At 43.8% G+C, this 18,531-nt stretch overlaps 1 protein-coding gene across 1 annotated transcript in view; it reads right to left on the bottom strand.

Moving 5' to 3' along the window:
• SLC6A13 (solute carrier family 6 member 13) overlaps positions 1 to 18,531 on the bottom strand; it is a 155,505-nt gene that overhangs the window by 105,328 nt on the left and 31,646 nt on the right. Inside the window, exons 3-4 of the mRNA XM_030214649.1 lie at positions 12,117 to 12,251; positions 3,617 to 3,757 (exon numbers count right to left, since the gene is read on the bottom strand). Of these exons, the coding sequence (XP_030070509.1) occupies positions 3,617 to 3,757; positions 12,117 to 12,251 (276 nt within the window). The remainder of the gene's footprint in view (positions 1 to 3,616; positions 3,758 to 12,116; positions 12,252 to 18,531) is intronic.

Raw genomic sequence — 18,531 nt, 5'->3', positions numbered from 1 at the left:
CAGAGAGATGGTTAAATATTATCTCAGCTAGGATAGGAGTGGATAAACATGTCCCGCTGCAGTATGTGCAGCCCGAGTCAATCCTTGTGTGTGTGAGTGAGACTAACAGGTTAGTTACTTCTTCCATTAAAGGCTTGGTTGAAGAGCCAAGCTTTCACCTGCTTCCTGAAGTAGAGGTAGTCTTGTGTTAAGTAGAGCCTTTCAGGCAATGCATTCCAGAGTGTGGGGGCTACTCCGGAGAAGGCTTGCTTGCGGGTATCACATCGTGTAATGTCTTTTGGAGAGGGTGTAGTTAGTGAAAGTCCTTGAGAGGACCTTAGTGTCCTTGGCGGTGTGTGGAGGATCCTCCTATTCTTCAGATACTCGGGGCCATTTCCTTTCAGGGCCTTGAAGATCAGATATAGAGTTTTAAATTTAGCCCTGTATAGTACTGGCAGCCAATGAAGTTTTTGCATGTGCGCTGTGAGACCAAAGGTATGGGGAGGAATGTGCTTCGCGCATGCGCACAAGAGTTTCACAGTAAGCAAAGCCCTGAACTGAAGTACACATCAGCGCTGTTCTTCTGCGCTTCTAAATATAAGCTTTTCAGGGCTTTTTTCACTTGCACAGGCTTCCTTCTCCTTCTGAAAGAAATCCTCTCTTCAACCCCCCCCCCCCCCCCCCCCCCCCCCCCCCCCCAATGCCAGCTCTGAGCTGGTGGTAGGTTGCCAGCAGTAAGAGCAGGGTTTGTTTGTGTGCTGCTTTCTGAGCCTTGGCTTAGCAAATTACCTCATTAACAACCATTTGACTACATTTAAATACAATTTGTGGCCATCTTTGACGCACACATTGTTTCCTGTGCTAAAGCCATCTGAGCATTCCGTGCAGATAAACACTGGCCCTAGTCCAGCGCTAATGGGCTCTAAGGCCAGCATTAGGTTCTGAGCATCGGCCTCTCAGAAAGCAAAGTCCTGATGACTGCAGTAACAATTGAGGGGCCAATGCACTAAAGTGCAGTAGGCTTGGCTTTTGTGCACAATTTTGCACACTACCATGGACACCCTATGTTAAAATGACAGAGCTGCCAAGTCTCCCAATTTAAGTGGGAGACTCACACTTTTGCTGGTCATCTCCTGCACTCCCGCTGGGGATCTCCGCTGAACAGCTCCGTTTCCAAAGACAGCAGGAAATGCCTTCATTAAACGTTATCTCCTGCTGCCGCTGGTCTCGCGGCAGCAGGAAATGATGTTTTACAAGGCGTCTCCTGCTGTCACTGGAAAGGGAGACTTTGCCGGGACACAGTTGTGGACGGTTCTGAGCGGAACTGTGGGTGGGATGGGCGGAGCTATGGGTGTGCTGAGCAGGCTAGGGCGGAGCTATAGGCAGGCCCTATATCTCCTGCTCGAGAGGTTCACCCCCTTAGAATCTCTGAAATAAGTTTGCAAATGAACTGTGGGCAAGCTCATTTAAGCTCATGCTATTAAAGGCAGATGCACAGAAGACCAAATGCCAAGCACAGTGTTTTCTAAAACTGAGGCTTGAACACAAGGTCTAAGGAGAAATAAAAGCTTAGCTTGTTCTTTTGAAGGCAACGTTAGTGAGGATTTTACTACTGCTGCCTGCATACAGATGCAATTTTTTGTACACCAATGTAGCTGCTGCAAGTGCAGATCAGTGTGTACATGCATCCGGCATGCTCAGATTATTTGCATTAGGAAACTCTACACTGCTGACCTTTAGTGCAGAACTCTAACTCACGTTTTTTTGCATCAGTTCAAAATAGTCACTAACATATATGCATATTAATTCCTCTGACTGTGAGCTAGAGAAGTTTCACTGTCTCAAACGTCAATAAGATTTTCTAGATTTTCCATCTTTTGCAATGCTGGAAGTCTTCAGGAACTGTCATGTCTTAATGGGTCATTACAATGAAGCTCAGATGCACTGTTAGTGCATATCATATCCTCTTTCATCTCAGAATGGTTAGTTTCCTCCACACCAAGGCTAAAGTGAGGAAAATACTCTGTAGTAGGGGCGTAGCTACTATGGGACCACGGGGGCCTGGGCCCCCGTAGATTTGGCCCTGGACCCCCCTGCTGCGACCCTCTCGACCCCCCCCTTCCCGCCGCCAACCCTCCCCCGCCGCCGTTGCATACCTTTACTGGCGGGGGACCCCAACCCCCGCCAGCCGAAGTTCTCTCCTCGGCTGCACAGCATTGCTTGCTGAATGATCTGATCAAGTTTCTGTACATGCATCTGACATCCTGCGGAAGGGGGGGATCAAGAGGGTTGCGGTGGCGGCGAGGAGGGGGGGTCAGCAACGCTGCACGGCCAAGAAGAGGACTTCGGCTGGCGGGGGTTGGGGGTCCCCCGCCAGCAAAGGTACACAGCGGGAAGGGGGGGTCGAGAGGGTTGCGGCAGCGGCAGCAGTGGCGGGGGGGTCAGCAATGCTGCGCAGCCGAGAAGAGGACTTCGGCTGGCGGGGGTTCCCCGCCAGCAAAGGTATGCGGCAGGAAAGGGTTGGCAGCAGGAAGGGGGGGTCAAGAGGGTTACAGCGGGGGCGGGTGGGGGGGCTAAAATGTGCCCCCTCACCTTGGGCTCTGGACCTCCCTCCTGTCGAAGTCTGGCTACGCCCTGCTGTAGAAGCCTTTACCTGAAGGATAATGGAAGGTCAAATTTGCATCCAAGTCAGGCATGGAGCAAAATGGGAGAAAGTGAAGAATGCACAGAGCAATTTTCAGAAGCCATTTGATGTCTTTTTGTAAACTGCCCAACCTATTTAAGGATAGGTTTGTTTAATTTTTGTATACTATGCCATAAGTAGTACTTTCTAGGTGACTTACAATATTGAAATAAAAATCATCAGATATGGAAAGGAACTACAATAAACTGATAGGATAGAATGTGAAGAAGGTTAAAGGTGATTGGGGAAAGAGCAATGCCGAATTACAGCAATTGCTCCACTAAGATAGGCAGACTCTGTCCTAAAAGAATCTTTAAATAGAAAAGTTTTTAACCCAGTTTTAAATTGTTCTGGAGCACTTTCTAGATGGAGAGATATAGCTAGTGAGTTCCAAAGCGACGGTCCACTAACAGTAAAACCTTTTGTTTTATACACATGTAATTTTAACCTACATTTCTGCATAGGTACTCCTGGGGTGGGATTAGGAAAGAAGAGGTATACAGTTTGCATTTTCAAAATTATGCATTTTGTTGGTCACAGAAAATATCTTCAAGAAAAGCAGGTGTACGTTTCTACAGATGCTTTTTCTCTAGGCCAGAAATTCCCAAACAATTAGAGTCACAAAACCCACATTTGGGGGTTGCAGCCTAGGCAGGTCCTTCATAGAAACATCATCAGCCCATGCCTATGGTGGCCTTACATTTTCTGTAGCCATTATAAGTGTGTGATAAGTGCTACACTAGGCAGTTTTCAAAGAGAAACTGCACTTATACTTCCCATTTGAAAACTAGTGTGAGTAAAAGTATCTACGGATTTTGCAACTACTTGCATTGCTTTGAAAATTGCTCCCTAAAAGAGGAAGCAAATATAGCCAAATCTGAGAATCTTATTGTACCATCTAACAGCAGAACTGAAAAACTGAGGGATATGAGGATAAGAAAAAGAAAAAGTTACCTGAATTCCATTCATGACCACAACTGGCCCAAGGAAGCTCTGTGGTGAAGGAACTGAAGAGGTAGAAAAAGGCCCATGCCAGGACGATTATGTAATAGAAGTTCAGGAGAGCAACAATCACCTGAGAAGCATATCCAATTCCTGCAATGAGGAGAAGGAACACCATGAAGATGAATAAGCATGTAAAAAACCTGAAAACCATGAAAATAGTTTTCACTCTAGTACAACATCTCTTTTCTCCATCTGGTCAATGGCCTTCATCATACAGGAAAAGCAGAAAACCAAAATCTAAACACATATACTCAGGAGGACAGGAGGGAAATATTGGGACATATGATAGAGGCATTAATACCTCCAGTGTACTAATGCAAGAAAGCAGATGCCTATCAACAAAAAGGAGACCCTCTAAAAATAGACCATGAGATAAGGGTAAAAGGCATAATCTAAGAAAATATTTCCTTCCCGAAGGAATGGATATGAAGAATTGCCTCCCAATAAAGCTGGTGAAGACAAGGATAGTACAAGAATTCACAAAAGCATGGCAGAAAAACTGAGGGATAGGAAGGGATTGTAAAGCTGAGCAGGATGTGTAGTTAACCATAAGAGGCCCTATTCAAAAGCAATTACATATTTACCAATAACTGGTATATGCATAATTGAACTATCTATATAAAAATTATACAGATAGGGGTAGATTCAAGAAAAAGCGCCAACATTTAGGCGCCAGGAGGATGCATACTAAGCATGAATTCTATAACAGCGATTCTGCATGGAATTGCTGTTAGAGAATACTACTGTAAGTCTACAGTTTTATGCCTAACTATAGGTGAGAGCACTTACACCATATCAAAGGATGTGCTTGTGTCCAACTGTTCTAAGTTAGGCACATAACTCATAGTATTCTATAACCTGCTCGTCTAACTCCATGGCATGCCCCTGACCCTCCCACATCTATGGCCCCCTAGAAGTTGCAAGTGATTAAAAAAACGGCACACCCAATTTCTAGACTAGCAATTAAGGGCAGTTATGCTCGCAAATGTTAATGGGTGCCAATTAACACCAATTTAAATCAATAATAGGTTGTTTACTTCAATTAACAGCCAATTATTAAATTAAGTGGCACATACAACACTTATTCTATAACTTATGCGCGCAAATTTGTGCACTATGCATACATTTGCGTGTGTAAGTTTATAGAATCTGGAGGATAGTTTTAAGCCATTTAAAATGGTACTTTTACCTGTGGCTGTAAAGAGAAAGAATGAGGTCAGAGGAGGGATCATATGCTCAGGACTTGCATTCTGAAGGCCTTACTTGTACTTTCCACTGGTGCATTTGCATCTGCTTTAAAGCAAATGCAAATGTATGTAGGGAGCATCATTCCCATGGCTGGCTGCATTTTCAAGGAGAACCCCACACAGGTTTTCCCTTTGAAAATGAGCTTGCAGTCACATGGGTAATGTTTTATTTTTTATTTGCTGAATCTATATAACTTCTTTTCTTAGCAAACTATGAAGTGGCTTGCAACACTCTAAAAGCATCAAAGATATCATCATTGAGCATATTCAAAAACAATAACAATTTGTGTCAAAACACTATGGAGTAGTACAGCAGGCTTTGATCCTGACAACCTGGGTTCGATTCCCACTGCAGCTCCTTGTGACCTTTGGCAAGTCACTTAACCCTCCATTGTCCCAGGTACAAAAACTTTCACTGTGAGCCCCTAGGGACAGAGAAAGTACCTATATATAATGTGTACAGCACTGAGTACGTCTAGTAGCACCATAGAAATTATTAGTAAAAGTAGATTAGTAGTAGTAGTAATATTCAAAGGGTCTGTTTACTAAGTCTCGCTATAGGCGTGCTAGCATTTTTAGCATATGCTAAAAATTAGCACATGCTAAATGCTAGAGACCCCATAGGAACATATGGGTGTCTCTAGCATTTACCACCGCTATTTGTGGAGCATGCTAAAAACACTAGCACACCTTAGTAAACAGGGCCCAAAGTAATTTAACCGGCCAGAAATGGCTCCTGGCCGGTTAAATTGCCTGCTCAGGGTTAACCGCTAACTTTCAGCAACACTCAACCGGTTAGTGCCACTGAAAATAACCGGTTAGCGCTAAACTGCAAACTGGCAATTTTGGAGGCTTTCCAGGAGAGGAGTCAGCACTTGTACAGTTAAGTGCTGATTTTCAGCACTTAACCAGCTGGGTTAACTGCATAAACGGGACTACATAAAAATCAGTTCTATCTTTATGCAGTAATCCATAGCCGGCTAAGTGCTGAATATAACAGCTATGCGCTAGCCAGCTCCACAAAACCAGATATTCAAAGCCAAAGCCCTTTACTTAGGCCTTCGGATTAAGAATCATCACCATTTACAATTAGTTCAAAATACTGCCATCAGAATTATCCAGTGACGTAGCTACGGGTGGGCCTGGGTGGGCACAGGCCCACCCATTCTTGGCTCAGGCCCACCCAGTGGCAGCACAACACTGCTCTCTCTCCTCTTTCCTCTGCGGCATCCCGGCATCTGACCTTCTGTCTCTGAACCCCATCCTTCCCCGATGTACCATACAGGCATCTTTGGCGCCTGCAGCAATTCATTCTTGCTGCTTGTGCCGGCTTCCATTTGCCACATCCCGTCAGACAGGAAACAGGCAATCAGTGAAGGCAGGACATGGGCACGCAGCAGATGGAAGCCTGCAGGGATGGTGCAAGCAGCAAGAATGAATTGATGCAGGCGCTGAGGATGCCTGTATGGTACACCAGGGAAGGATGGGGTTCAGAGACAAAAAGATGCTGGGACACCACGGAGAAGAGGAGGGGAGATGCAGGGCAGATGAATAAAATCTGTAATTTAAAAAATATCTCCGGCAAGATATTTTTTTTGGGGGGGGGGGTGGAGTGAAAGGGCCCGTCCAAGTTATCTCTGGGTCCATCCAAAATACTGAGTCTGGCTATGCCTCTGGAATTATCCATCATCTCAAACAATATGATCATGTTATTTCTTATCTTAAATCCTCTTGTTGGCTTCCAAATTCTCACCATATTACTTGTAAAATCTTTCTGTTAATCTTCAAAACTCTAGCTACCTCTGAGCACCTTTATGTCTTGAGATACCTCACCTCGTACACACCGACTACAGCATTAAGGTTGTCCCAGCTTAACCTGTCTATTTCATCACATAGAGAACTATTTCATGAACACAGTAGGCATACCATATTTTCATTTCAAGGCTCAAAGTTACAGAATTCCTTACCATCCCATTTTAGATAAATTACCTTGTGACTCATCTTTAAAGCTGAGCTCAAGACTTTCCTTTTTCAGGATGCCTCTGCTTAATTTTTCCAGATAAGGCCCCTCATAGCTGGATGACAGATTTCCCAACCTTACTTTTCTTTCCCTCTTTCCTATTTACTTTTTTGGGATCTTGCCAGGTATATTGTGACCTGGTTTGGCCACTGTTGGAATCAGGATGCTGGGCTTGATGGACCTTTGGTCTTTCCCAGTATGGCAATACTTATGTACTTATGTACATTGTAGTTCCACCTAGTCCCTCTTGTTTCCTGTTAGTTTTATATATCTGTTTCTTCTCTCTCTCCATCTCTTTTTTTGGACTGTACAGCCTCAATGAATAGGAACCTTTCAATGGAGCAATCCCTATGCTGTAGAACCCACTACCCACAAATATTAGAAGCAGAAATTATCTAAGATTCAGGAAAGTTCTGAAATCTTGGTTATTTACTAAGGTGTCCTTTTAAGCAGCATGGCTTCACTAGAGGCATGTTGTGTCAGACGAATCTGGTTGCGTTCTTCAACTAGGTGACCAAACAGTTGGACGTGGGAGGGGCGCTAGATGTGGTATACTTAGTTTTCAGCAAAGCCTTTGACATGGTTCCGCACAGGCGACTGATAAATAAATTGAGTGCCCTCGGTATGGGACCTAGAGTAATTGATTGGGTTAAAAATTAGTTGAACGGAAAGAGACAGAGGGTAGTGGTAAATAGAGCTTGCTCTGAAGAAAAGGATGTTATCAGTGGAGTAACGCAGGGATTGGTCCTCGGGCCAGCTCTTTTAAACATCTTTGTGAGTGATATTGAGAAAGGGCTGTCTGGTAAGGTTTGTCTCTTTGTGGATGATACCAAATTTTGCAACAGGGTGGACATCTCAGAGGGTATGGATGACATGAGGAAGGACCTAGCAAAGCTGAAGGAATGGTCTGATATTTGGCAATTAAGATTTAATGCTAAAAAATGCAGGGTCATGCACTTGGGTCACAAGAATCCGAGGGAATCATACAATATTACTACTACTACTATTTAGCATTTCTATAGCGCTACAAGGCATATGCAGCGCTGCACAAACATAGAAGAAAGACAGTCCCTGCTCAAAGAGCTTACAATCTAATAGACAAAAAATAAATAAAGTAAGCAAATCAAATCAATTAATGTGAACGGGAAGGAAGAGAGGAGGGTAGGTGGAGGCGAGTGGTTACAAGTGGTTACGAGTCAAAAGCAATGTTAAAGAGGTGGGCTTTCAGTCTAGATTTAAAGGTGGCCAAGGATGGGGCAAGACGTAGGGGCTCAGGAAGTTTATTCCAGGCGTAGGGTGCAGCAAGACAGAAGGCGCGAAGTCTGGAGTTGGCAGTAGTGGAGAAGGGAACAGATAAGAAGGATTTATCCATGGAGCGGAGTGCACGGGAAGGGGTGTAGGGAAGGATGAGTGTGGAGAGATACTGGGGAGCAGCAGAGTGAGTACATTTATAGGTTAGTAGAAGAAGTTTGAACAGGATGCGAAAACGGATAGGGAGCCAGTGAAGGGTCTTGAGGAGAGGGGTAGTATGAGTAAAGCGACCCTGGCGGAAGATGAGACGGGCAGCAGAGTTTTGAACCGACTGGAGAGGGGAGAGGTGACTAAGTGGGAGGCCAGCAAGAAGCAGATTGCAGTAGTCTAAACGAGAGGTGACAAGGGTGTGGATGAGGGTTTTGGTAGAGTGCTTGGAAAGAAAGGGGCGGATTTTACGGATGTTGTAAAGAAAGAAACGACAGGTCTTGGCAATCTGCTGGATATGAGCAGAGAAGGAGAGAGAAGAGTCAAAGATGACCCCAAGGTTTTGAGCTGAGGAGACAGGGAGAATGAGAGAGCCTCAACAGAAATAGAAAACAGAGGGAGTGGGGAGGTGGGTTTGGGGGGAAAAATGAGAAGCTCGGTTTTGGTCATGTTTAATTTCAGGTGGCGTTGAGACATCCAGACAGCAATGTCAGACAAGCACGCTGAAACTTTGGTTTGGATGCAAGGTGAGATATCAGGAGTAGAAAGGTAGATTTGGGAGTCATCAGCATAGAGATGGTAGGAAAAGCCATGGGATGAGATTAATGAACCAAGGGAAGAAGTGTAGATAGAAAAGAGGAGGGGACCAAGAACAGAACCCTGAGGTACGCCGACAGGCAGAGGGATAGAAGTAGAAGAGGATCCACCAGAGTGAACACTAAAGGTGCGGAGGGAGAGGTAGGAAGAGAACCAGGAAAGGACAGAGCCCTGGAATCCAAGTGAGGACAGGGTATCGAGAAGTATGCTGTGATCGACAGTGTCAAAAGCAGCAGAAAGATCAAGAAGAATGAGGATGGAATATTGACCTCTGGATTTAGCCAGTAATAGGGGGTGAAGTGCTTCTGTGTATGAAGGAAGAGAGGGACTTCGGGGTGATTGTGTCTGATGACCTTAAAGCTTCCAAACAGGTAGAAAAAGTGAAGGTCAAAGCCAGAAGGGTGTTTGAGTGCATAAAGAGATGGATGATCAGCAGGAAAAAAGAGGCGATAGTGGTGAGGCCCCACCTACAAAAAGATATAAGCAGGATGGAGTTGGTCCAGAGGGCAGCTACAAAATTGGTAAGCAGTCTTGAACACATAACATATAGGGGCAGGCTTATGAACCTCAACATACACTGGAAGAGAGGAGGGAGAGAGGAGACGTTTAAATATCTCGAGGGCATTAATGTACAGGAAGTAAGCCTTTTTCAACTGAAGGAAAACTCTGGAACAAGAGAGCATATAATTAAGTTAAGAGGAAATAGGCTTAGGAGGAATCTAGAAACGTATTATTTCATGGAAAAGGTGGTGGAAGCGTGGAATGGCCTCCCAGTGGAAGTCGTGGAAACTAGGACTGTGTCAGAATTTAAGGAAACGTGGGACAAGCACATGGGATCCCTTAGGAAAAGGGAGTGTTAGGAGTTACAAAGGATGGGCAGACTGGACGTGCCATTTGTCCTTTATCTGCCGTCATGTTTTGTGTTTACTAAACTGAGGTAAAGAGTGGCCTGAACACATGGGGAGAACCCATGTGAGAGTACATTAAGGCTACTTTTCACCATAGCAGTAAAATGACCAATTTTCCATTTTTGGAATTAATGGCCATGCGCTGATGTTGCCATTAGCACGTGGCCATTAAAAAAAGCTACTGCATGAGCACATACTGACACCTATTTTGTAGGTGGTGTGAGCTCATACTATATTCCTGCACTAACCAACTAACTTGCGGTAATGTAGTCACGCTGGTTAGTGCATGAATGCTCACTCTCTGCCTCCCTGCCATGCCCCTCTAACAAAAATTAAATAATATTTTTTAGTGCAGGGTTAGCACAAGCCGATTTGGAACTTACTGTAGGACGCCTCAGCACCAGGCACGTAGCCGGACTTCAATTTGGGGGGGGGGGGGGCTTGAGCCCAAAGTGGGAGGGCACATTTTGCCCCACCTCCCCACTACTCTCCGCCCCCTGCCAAAACCCTACATACCTGGGCTGGTGGTGGTCCCCAAGCCCTGCCAGCAGAAACCTTCCTCCAGCACTGTTCACTGCTATACCGCCTGCCCTCCTTCCCCCCGTGGAGCAAGCTAAATTTTAATGAAACGTCATGCATGCTCAATTCCACTAAATCTAAGCATGCACATAGGGGGTAGGGAAGTAGGGCAGGCAGGGCAGCAGCATACAGCACTGGAGGAAGGCTTTTGCTGGCAGGGCTTGAGGGCCCACACCAGGCAAACCAGCAGACCTTGGGGATCCAGATCCAATTTGGGTGGCCCAGATCCTCAAGGACCCCTGGTAGATACGCCACTGCTAAGCACACCCCGCAGTAAACCATTTAAAGCTGCGGTATGCTAGCACTTACCACAGCTTAGTAAAAGGACCCATAAGTACTTCTAGTATCTTCTAAAATGTATCATATCATTCATTTAGTGATACTTGGGTTGGGAATATAAATATGGCATTCTTATTACTGTTTTTTTTGTAAATCTAATTATGTTGTATACATAGAGCTTTTTTTAGGCTCTCATTATGTAAACCATTCTAGAGCTAAAGGTTAAGACGTATATAAATAAGTTGTTTATTATTATTAGATGGAGATGCAGTGACATCAGTAATGGGGTGCCTGGATTTATCATTTTGCATTAAAGGGGCAAATTTCAAAGCCATGTATGCCAGTAAAAACTGTTTAACAAACATCGGTCGGTTGTCTGAAAATTGTATTCTGTTGATGCAGCTAAAAGTCTGCACATTGTTCCAAAACACAAGTATTTCATTGAGAGTAGGAACTCCCAGAGGCAAGTTTAGGTGAGGGGTGGAAAAGTACAGCCATAGATTCAATTGTTTTCCAGTAAAAATCTACCTACATAAAATATGAATGCAAGTGACTCAGACTGTGCAACCTTTGTACATATGGCAAGTTTCCAAGTGAAAATATATTTGAGTATATATTTCATCTGAAAATCGGTGCAAAGTCTTCAAATGGCCCTGTTTAATAAGGTGCACTATCTGCTTGGTTTACTACTACTATGCTCTATCTTCATCATGTTGCCCAAGATCCTTCTGTAATACTAAATGTCTATTTTCTAATGTATTTCCATTACACATGATATATTGTAAGCCACATTGAGCCTGCAAAGAGGTGGGAAAATGTGGGATACAAATGCAATAAATAAATAAATGCTAGAGTCACCTATATGTTTCTATGGGCGATTGGCATTTAACGCATGCTAATCAGTGTGTGCTAAAAACGCTAGCGCGTCCTTAGTGCTGCTTATAAACAAGTCCCAAAGTGTACTTGTAGTCTTTGTCCCAATGTGGAAGATTTGAAAATTGCCCCCAGAATTAGATCATAGATTTGTCCTTTATATATATTTGCCTTAATTGGGAGGATGTTAGAGTTAATGAGGGTTTATATTGCCGGAATAGCTTTTGTTAGACCAAAAAAAATCATGCCAAGATTTTGCATCTGAGTTTTTGAAATCACGTAATACCCTTCAAAGTTTAAACTAAAACTCATCTAAAATATGTTCAGATAATTCTACTGTGGGTGCTAAAGGTATCATTACCAGCAAATTATCCATCTTTGTATATAATTAGAAGAAGTTCAAGTTGAAAAGAGACAATAGCAACTCAATATTGCTTCCTAATGTTGCAATGTAGATGGATAAGAGGTTGCAGGAAGATCTAACTCACCTTCAAAGAGCGGGCAGAGCCTTCTCCAGCAGGTGACACCTCCCTGGCTGGTGTACTGTCCCAGAGCAACTTCCAAAAAGAACACTGGTATCCCACATGAGAAGAGGAAAATTAGGTAGGGGATGAAGAAAGCTCCTGCCAGGTAAAAGAACAAAACGTTTGATAACATTTACACACTAGTTCCCATCTGCATTTCCCCAATATCATGTTTATTAAAGTCAGTGTAGCTAGAATGAGTTTCAGCGCCCCATTAGATGAGAAATTTGGGAACGGCAAGGTACATATAAGAGAAGAATGATGCAAAAATTAGCAGAATTTGACCAGAAAAAAAGGCAAAGAGAACAGATACAGAAATGACAGATAACAAAGGAGTGATTTATAGAAAGAGCATAGATCTATGGCGGGTTTGATACAGAGGTTTTTATAGGGGTTTGTGGTAATAGACTTGAAAGTGTGATCAGTTAACAAAGGCTAGACTTGTTGGATCAACAGTCCATCAGTAGCTTCAACATAAAGGAAACTGCATATACTACAAGTCAGATAGTTGCTCCCAGCCTTAGTGAAGTCTACAGTAAGAACTCCAAGAGACATTAAGAACTGTGTGCTGTTCTTGAAGTGGCATTTAATTGCAGAACTGCGAAAGCATATAAATTTTTAAGAGGGAGATTTTCAACATGTATCAGAGCATGGCACAGCACAGTGTCCCACCCCACCCCCAATCCTTCCAGTAAAACCCCTTATTAACACCAGAACAACAGGGATAAATGTGAAGGACAGATAATAGCTAGTTCTCCCACCACTAGATGCCTCTTGTGTTAGAGTATCTATGTAGCACAGGAAAAATAAAGGTAAGACAGCTGATATTCAGCCAGTGGCAGTCAGCCTTTTTTAAAATGCTGACCATTGCCAGCTAAATAAGCCCCGAATACTCAGTACTGGGCTATATCTAGTCTTCAACACAGAACATCTAGGACTAATTTGCAGGCCCTATTCAGCCATGACCTGTCTAAGACATTCTTATCCAGATCCTGCTCCTCCCTCCCTCCACTATGCCCCTTTCCAGGAATGAAAAGAATCCCCCCTCCCCCACGAGCCTACCTTCAAGAATCCCTGATGATCCAGTGGTATACGGGCAGGAACTATGCCCACTCACTCCTGCCTATGTCTGAGGCCCCTCTAAAATGGCTGCCGTGACCTCTAGCGGCAGCCTTACAGTACCGTGGTACTTGAAATATCATGAGGCTGCCGCTACCTGTCAGTGCAGCCATTCTGTCATAGCTTTGGATGTAGGCAGGAGCAAGTGGACATTGCTCTTGCCCATTTACCAATGGATCACCAGGGATTCTTCAAGGTAGGCCTGGGGGGGAGTGTCCAGTGGTGTGGGAGCTGGAGGCCTGGGCCTACCTTGCTTTATCTTTGGGGGGGGGGGAAGGTGATTAGGCCAGAGGGGATTCTTTCTATTCCATGGGTGGGAGAGATTGGGATGGGGGAGGGGCAACCAGCTGATATTCAGAATGGGGCCTGGTTACCTTCATTGCATAAAGTTAGGACGACTACCTCTTTTCTGGTCTAACTTTATGCAGGTTCCTAGCCAGTTTAGAGGGCTGAATATGACTGCTAACTGGCTAGGTAGTCACTCTGCCCAAACTCCGCCCCAGCCCACCCCTAAACAAGTCATTTAGGGGGTTTGCCATTAAGAGGCAATATTCAACACCGATGTCTGATCGAGTGCCACTGAATATTGCTGCTTAGCCCCAGACAAGCGATTTAAATGGACAGGTGCTTCTCTTGGCCATTTAAATCATTTTGAATATTGGGCCCAAAGAATCCTAGCCAAAATTAAAATAAATAATTTCCAACCCGTGCTGCAGCTTGATTTCTATCCTTGTATTTCTGCTTGTTCTCCTTCTTTTCTTAATTTCATCTCTGCAGACTGCCACCTCATTGTTCTGGTGTCCTCTTTTTTTCTCTTCTGGTTCAGTTTGCACACTCTTTCTGGCACACTGAATATTTTAATACTTTCTTTTTCTTCTGGGAAGACCAGATTAATGCTATATGGGGCTCTAGACAAACAGACATATGTGGGCCCCTACCACAGACCCCTATTTACTCATTTTATCAGCCCTCCCTCCCTCCCTCACAGTTACATTAGCAGTTTTGCTTTGCCTCTTCCCCCCCCCCCCCCCCCCCCCCACCACACACACATACTTTTTCATAACTTTCCCCTACATTTCACCTCTCCAGGATTATTATAGGAAAAACTATAGGGCCTAGTTCTTAAAGTGACAGCAGGATCAGGTTTTGAGAGAACTCTGGGACTTCTCTGCAAATTCATGCTTTGAATGGAATAGCCTAGAACAACAACTGAGTAACAGCGGATGGGTAAGTCATTTTCACTTTCTATCACCTTTGGTACAAACCAGAGATGCCAGGGTTGGCTTTCTTCAAAGAAAATGTGTCTCAAGTAGAAATTTATGAAATTTTAAATGTAAAAAAGTCTTCATAAATTAAAGAAGTAAAAGGAGCTTTCTTTGGTGCCAGGATACTGGCAGAATGGAGGCAGCATTAGTGAACCTTTCAAAGCAATTTGCAAGGTAAATTCCCCAGATTTAAAAAAAAATTCCCTCTACTTAGTATGCACACAGACATATTTGTATCAGTAGGATTTCTTCAATTTAGCCCAAAATTTCAAATGGAAACTATTTACTGTCTATGATGTGGCAGGACACTTTCGATATGACATGTAAGTCCAACTTTGGATGTTTTGCTAAAAACGTCCAAAATTCAAGTAGGGAAGATAGCCATTTTCAAAACAGAAAAAAATCGTATCTCTTTTTTTTTTCTTTGAAAATGGCTATTTGCAAGATGTTTTTGTGCTCCGTGTGCTTATCTTTTGGGTCCATTTTTGAAAAAAAAAAAGGTCCAAGTGAAAAACGCACAAAATCAAGCCATTGGGATATAGGAGGAGCAAGCATTCTTAGTAGACTGGCCACAGAAACATCCCAGAAGAGCAATGGCGCACACTAGAGGGCACTGCAATGGACTTCAAATAAATGGTACGACGTACACACTGTTGCTCCCTTATCTTGTCTGCTGAGCCCCCCCAAAACCTACCCCAAACCAACTGTACACCAATATAATAGCCTTTATGGGTGAAGGGGGCACCTATATGTGGGTTTCTGGTGAATTTTGGAGGGCTCACAGTTTTCTCCACAAGTGTAACATATAAGGGGAGATATGAGCCTGGGTCCACCTGTCTGCAGTGCACTGCACCCACGACTAGACTATTCCAGGGACCTGAATGCTGTTCTAATGGACCTGAGTATAACATCTAAGGCTGGAAAGTAATGTTTTAAATCACATTTTTTGGGGGTGGGAGGAGGTTCGTGACCACTGGGTGAGTAAGGGGAGGTCATCCCTGATTCCCTCCAGTAGTCATCTGGTTATTTAAGGCACCTTTCTGTGCCTTATTCATTATAAAAACAGGTCTAGCTCACAATATCTTAGTTTTAGTCATGGACTTCTTTTTTTTTTGTTGTTCCATTATGGCTGAAAAACTTTCAAGTGTTAGAAACGCCCAGATCCCACCCTTAACACGCCCCAGACACACTCCCTTGTGATTTGAATGCACTTCTGATGGACTTCATAGAAAACTGTTTAAAATTTTTATTTATTTATTACATTTGTATCCCACATTTTCCCACCTATTTGCAGGCTCAATATGGCTTACATAGTGCCGGAAAGGCGTTTGCCGTTTCCGGTGTGAACAAATACAATGTGATGTTGTGATAAGATGAAGTTTAAATGGCAAAGTCACAGTAATAGTCATAAAGTGGGAGAGTAGTGTTGTGTTCATACATGCTTCGGTTTTCTTGTGTAGCCAAGGTCAGTCCTTTAAGTTGGATCGGGAGGGTATGCCTTTTTGAACAGGGTGGGTTTTAGTATTTTCCGGAAGTTTAGGTGGTCGTAGGTTGCTTTTAAGGCTTTTGGTAGAGCATTCCACAATTGTGTGCTTATGTAGGAAAAGCTGGATGCATAGGTAGATTTGTATTTTAGACCTTTACAGCTTGGGTAGTGTTGGTTTAGATACAATTGTGTTGAATCGGAGGCGTTTCTGGTTGGTAGGTCGATTAAGTCTGTCATGTACCCAGGCGCTTCGCCATAGAGAATTTTGTGGACAATGGTGCAGATTTTAAAGGCAATGCGTTCTTTGATTGGGAGCCAGTGTAGTTTTTTGCGGAGGGGTTTTGCACTTTCAAATCGCGTTTTTCCAAATATGAGCCTAGCTGCTGTGTTTTGAGCAGTCTGAAGTTTCTTTAAGGTTTGTTCTTTGCATCCTGCATAGATTCCATTGCAGTAGTCTAGGTGGCTTATTACCATTGATTGTATCATGTTATGAAAGGTATCCCTCGGGAAGTACTGTTTCACGCGTTTGAGCTTCCACATTGAGTGGAACATTTTCTTTGTGGTGGATTTTGCTTGGCTCTCCAGTGTAAGGTTGTGGTCTATTACGAGGCCAAGGATTTTCAGGCTTTTTGGTCATGGAAGGAGCCAGCATTCGTAGTGCACTGGTCCCCCTGACATGCCAGGACACCAACCAGGCACCCTAGGGGACACTGCAGTGGACTTCAGAAAAAGCTCCCAGGTACATAGCTCCCTTACTTTGTGTGCTGAGCCCCCCAAAACCCACTACCCACAACTGTACATCACTACCATAGCCCTTACGGGTGAAGGGGGGGGCACCTAGATGTGGGTACAGTGAGTTTCTCATGGGTTTTGGAGGGCTCACTGTTTCCTCCACAAGTTTAACAGGTAGGGGGGATGGGCCTGGGTCTGCCTGTCTGAAGTGCACTGCACCCACTAAAACTGCTCCAGGGACCTGCATACTGCTGTGATGTACCTGAGTATGACATTTGAGGCTGGCACAAAATATTTTTAAATTTCTTTTTTGAGGGTGGGAGGTGGTTAGTGACCACTGGGAAAGTAAGGGGAGGTCATCCCCGATTCCCTCTGGTGGTCATCTGGTCAGTTCGGGCACCTTTTTGTGCCTTGGTTGTAAGAAAATCTGGACCAAGTGAAGTCATCCAAATGCTCATCAGGGACAACCTTTTTTTCCATTATAGGTTGAGGACGCCCATGTGTTAGGCACGCCCAAGTCCTGCCTTCGCTACGCTTCCAACACGCCCCCAGGAACTTTGGTCGTCCCCGTGATGGAAAGCAGTTGGGGACGCCCAAAATCGGCTTTCGATTATACCGATTTGGCCGACCCTGTGAGAAGGATGCCCATCTTCCGATTTGTGTCAAAAGATGGGTGTCTTTCTCTTTCGAAAATAAGCCTGATAGTTTTAAATTTAGCACTGTATTGTTCTGGTAGCCAGTGAAGTTTTTGCAAGGGCCTAATATGTTATATCTTTATTTATATTTGATTTAATTTTTATTGTTTTTACTTTGATTATGTATGTGATATTGCAATCCGCTTAGTTGTAGGCGGAATATAAATTTTTAAATAAATAAATAACCTATCAATCTTGTAGCAGCATTCTGAGTCAATTGGTGCTGGTACAAACCCTTTGTAGTCAGACCAGTATAGAGTGCATTACAGTAATCCAGTCTTGATGTTATCATGGCAAGAACCACCGGGACAAGACTTGTCTTTTCAAGTATGGAAAGAGGCAGTGTAGTTGTCACAAATGATAGAAGCAGCTCTTGAAGGTTGCTTGAATTTGGGGAATCAGCATAAGTGTGGAGTCTAGCTGTATTCCACGGATCTTTACTTGTGATTTAAGAGGAAGTTCGTATTTCCCAAAAGAGATTTAGATGTCAGGTATATGCCCACTTGTGTTAGGGACCCACAGAAACTTGGTTTTACTTGGGTTCAAGGCAAAGGTTGTTGTTTTTTGCCCATTCCTGAATTGATGTTAAACAGGTAGTCAGTTTATTCAGAGTTGTAGGTAAGTCAGGTTCAATGGGTATGAGTAGCTGCACATCATCCACGTAAGAACATATGAATATAAAAATAGCCATACTGGATCAGACCAATGGTTCATCTAGCCCAGTATCCTGCTTCCAACAGTGTCCAATCCAGATCACAAGTACCTGGCAGAAACCCAATTAGTAGCAACATTCCATGCTACCAATCCTGGGGAAAGCAGTGGCTTCCCCCATGTCCATCTCAATAATAGACTATGGACTATTTTAAACCCAGATATGCTAACCGCTGTTACCACATCGTCTGGCAGCAAGTTCCAGTGCTTAACTATTCTGTTTTGAGTGAAAAATAAATTTCCTCCTATTTGTTTTAAAAGTATTTCCATTGTGAAGAGCAAAGAAACTACAAGCCCCAGAAGGCAGTGCAGCACCAGAGAGATTCAGAACCAAGGAACTACAAAGCCCAGAAGGCAGGGCAACGTCAGAG

This window comes from Microcaecilia unicolor, chromosome 9 (assembly GCF_901765095.1).
Source record: "Microcaecilia unicolor chromosome 9, aMicUni1.1, whole genome shotgun sequence".
Lineage (NCBI taxonomy): Eukaryota > Metazoa > Chordata > Amphibia > Gymnophiona > Siphonopidae > Microcaecilia > Microcaecilia unicolor.
This window is presented reverse-complemented; position numbering and strand designations above follow the sequence as displayed.